At 63.5% G+C, this 1,894-nt stretch overlaps 1 protein-coding gene across 1 annotated transcript in view; it reads right to left on the reverse strand.

Annotated features, from left to right (window-relative positions):
• LOC104074643 (dimethylaniline monooxygenase [N-oxide-forming] 5-like) overlaps window positions 1-1,894 on the reverse strand; it is a gene marked incomplete at its 5' end in the record, with an annotated part of 2,531 nt that overhangs the window by 252 nt on the left and 385 nt on the right. Inside the window, 4 exons of the mRNA XM_009574826.1 lie at window positions 1-123; window positions 356-428; window positions 795-1,144; window positions 1,510-1,709. Of these exons, the coding sequence (XP_009573121.1) occupies window positions 1-123; window positions 356-428; window positions 795-1,144; window positions 1,510-1,709 (746 nt within the window). The remainder of the gene's footprint in view (window positions 124-355; window positions 429-794; window positions 1,145-1,509; window positions 1,710-1,894) is intronic.

The following is a 1,894-nucleotide window of genomic DNA, read 5'->3' on the forward strand; positions in this document are numbered from 1 at the left end:
GCCGGCTTGGGGGCGTTGAGGAAGAGGGCGAGCAGGTTGGGCTTGACCCCCACCTGGCAGGCGAGCTCGTCCATGTAAGGGATGTAATCCACCTGGATGGTGTGCCGCTGGCTCTTCACATACCTGCAGGCAGGGAGGGCAGGTGTGTGCTGGCGGCAGAGCCGGCAGACGCCCCACATGCCGGCAAGGTAGTATTGGAAGGACTGCCATGGGGAAGGATCAGTGGGGTGGGGGTAGTGTAGCTGAGCGCATCCCTGCCGTCTGTTGGCACGGCCAAATGTGCTGGGACGCAGCCACGGGACAGGACAGGTGCCCAAGAACAGCCATGCCCAAACCGGCCCCGAGGGGATCTTACCGCTTTGCCATCGCTTCTCTCTTCTGCTTGATGTCAGCCTCCATGTCATGCCGTGGGGGCAGCTTGTTCAGCCCTAGGGAGGATGAGCCACAGCGTGAGGGTGCTGCACCCCGCTGGCAACAGTGGCCGCTGCGGTGGTGCCCTTGCCTGGGTGCTGTGTCCTTGCCAGCACTACCGTGGAGGGCAGTCCGGCACCCGAGGCATGTCCAAGCTCCTTAGGATGGGAAGGAGCAGCCCGTGGGGCTCAGGGTATGGATGTCCCTGTGCTGCTCAGGCAAAAGCCCAGCTCACCGTGATGGCTGCAAGGCAGCCATGCCATCGCTCACGACCAGGATGGCACAGCTGGCTGCTGCCTCCCAAACACAGCTGGGCACCATCTGCCCCGGTTCCAGAGGTGCAGGCTTGGGCTGCAGCCACAGGGGAGGTTTGTCTCACTTACCCTTGAAGACGCGGGTGGCCCAGCGACACTGGAGCTCGGAGATGGGCATGATGGCGCCCAGGGGCTGGATGAGGCCAATGAAAGCCAGCGTCGGCTTCTCCAGGTTGGGGGGAAACATGAATTTGTAGAGGGGGATCTGGTTCTCCACCACCTTCACACAGCCCTCGAGGAAGGGGAAGGAGAAGCTGTATCCCGTGGCGAAGACCACGGCGTCGATGTCTTCCCTGGTGCCGTCCTCGAAGATGGCAGACGTCTCTGTGAACTCCTGGACGTTCGGCTTCACCAGCACCCTGCCCGAAATGATGCGGTTGGGCAGGTCATCGTTGACGGTCGGGTGCTGGTCAAGGATCCTGGAAGGCACAAGGAGCCATCAGGGTGCTGCGGTGGGGTGTCTCTGCTCCGTGTCCTGCTCTGGCCACTGCTCCCTGCTCCGAGGATGCTCGGCCCCAGAGATGCTTGGCCCCAAGCATGCTCATCACCAATGGGGCTGGTCCCCCAGGGATGCTCGGCAGCTGCTACTGCACTGGTGCCACCCAGAAGGGGCAGTGGTGGCTCCCTTGAGCAATGCCTGGGCACACCACAGCTGTTAACTGGGTTTCCAGGGCTGGTGCCTCAGCCCCAGCCTGGGCACAGGGAGCATGGAAATGGCAAAGCGGGAGTGGACACGGGGGCAGCCGGGGGCTCCCTCCTGGGCAGGGGCAGCTTTTGCTGGCACCTGTGCTTTGGCTTCAGGCCGTAGTGTGAGTGGTCGAACCTCGCGTTCAGCTGCTTCTCTACGAAGCCGCTCACCGTGGACTGGCTCAGCAGGTTCTGCAGGAACATCTTCATGCGGGTAGCGAAGATGGTGTCGATGGGGTAGCCCTGATCTCCAACTCGGTTCAGGATCCATGCGCCCCGGCGGGTGCTAAGGAAGACCTGGGTGAGGAAGCAAGCATCGCCTCCTGAAGGCTGTGATGGTCCTGGGGGGCTGCCCCCCCTTGCCCCGGGATCACTCCTCTTCACGCTGCCCGGGTGCTGGGCGAAGACCCAGAGGGCAGGGGGAGACGGGGTGGGCACCTGGCAGGGAGAGGTAGGGAAGAGCTGCAGGGGCAGCCCCAGCC

The sequence above is a fragment of the Fulmarus glacialis genome, unplaced genomic scaffold (genome assembly GCF_000690835.1).
Source record: "Fulmarus glacialis isolate BGI_N327 unplaced genomic scaffold, ASM69083v1 scaffold26793, whole genome shotgun sequence".
Classification (NCBI taxonomy): domain Eukaryota; kingdom Metazoa; phylum Chordata; class Aves; order Procellariiformes; family Procellariidae; genus Fulmarus; species Fulmarus glacialis.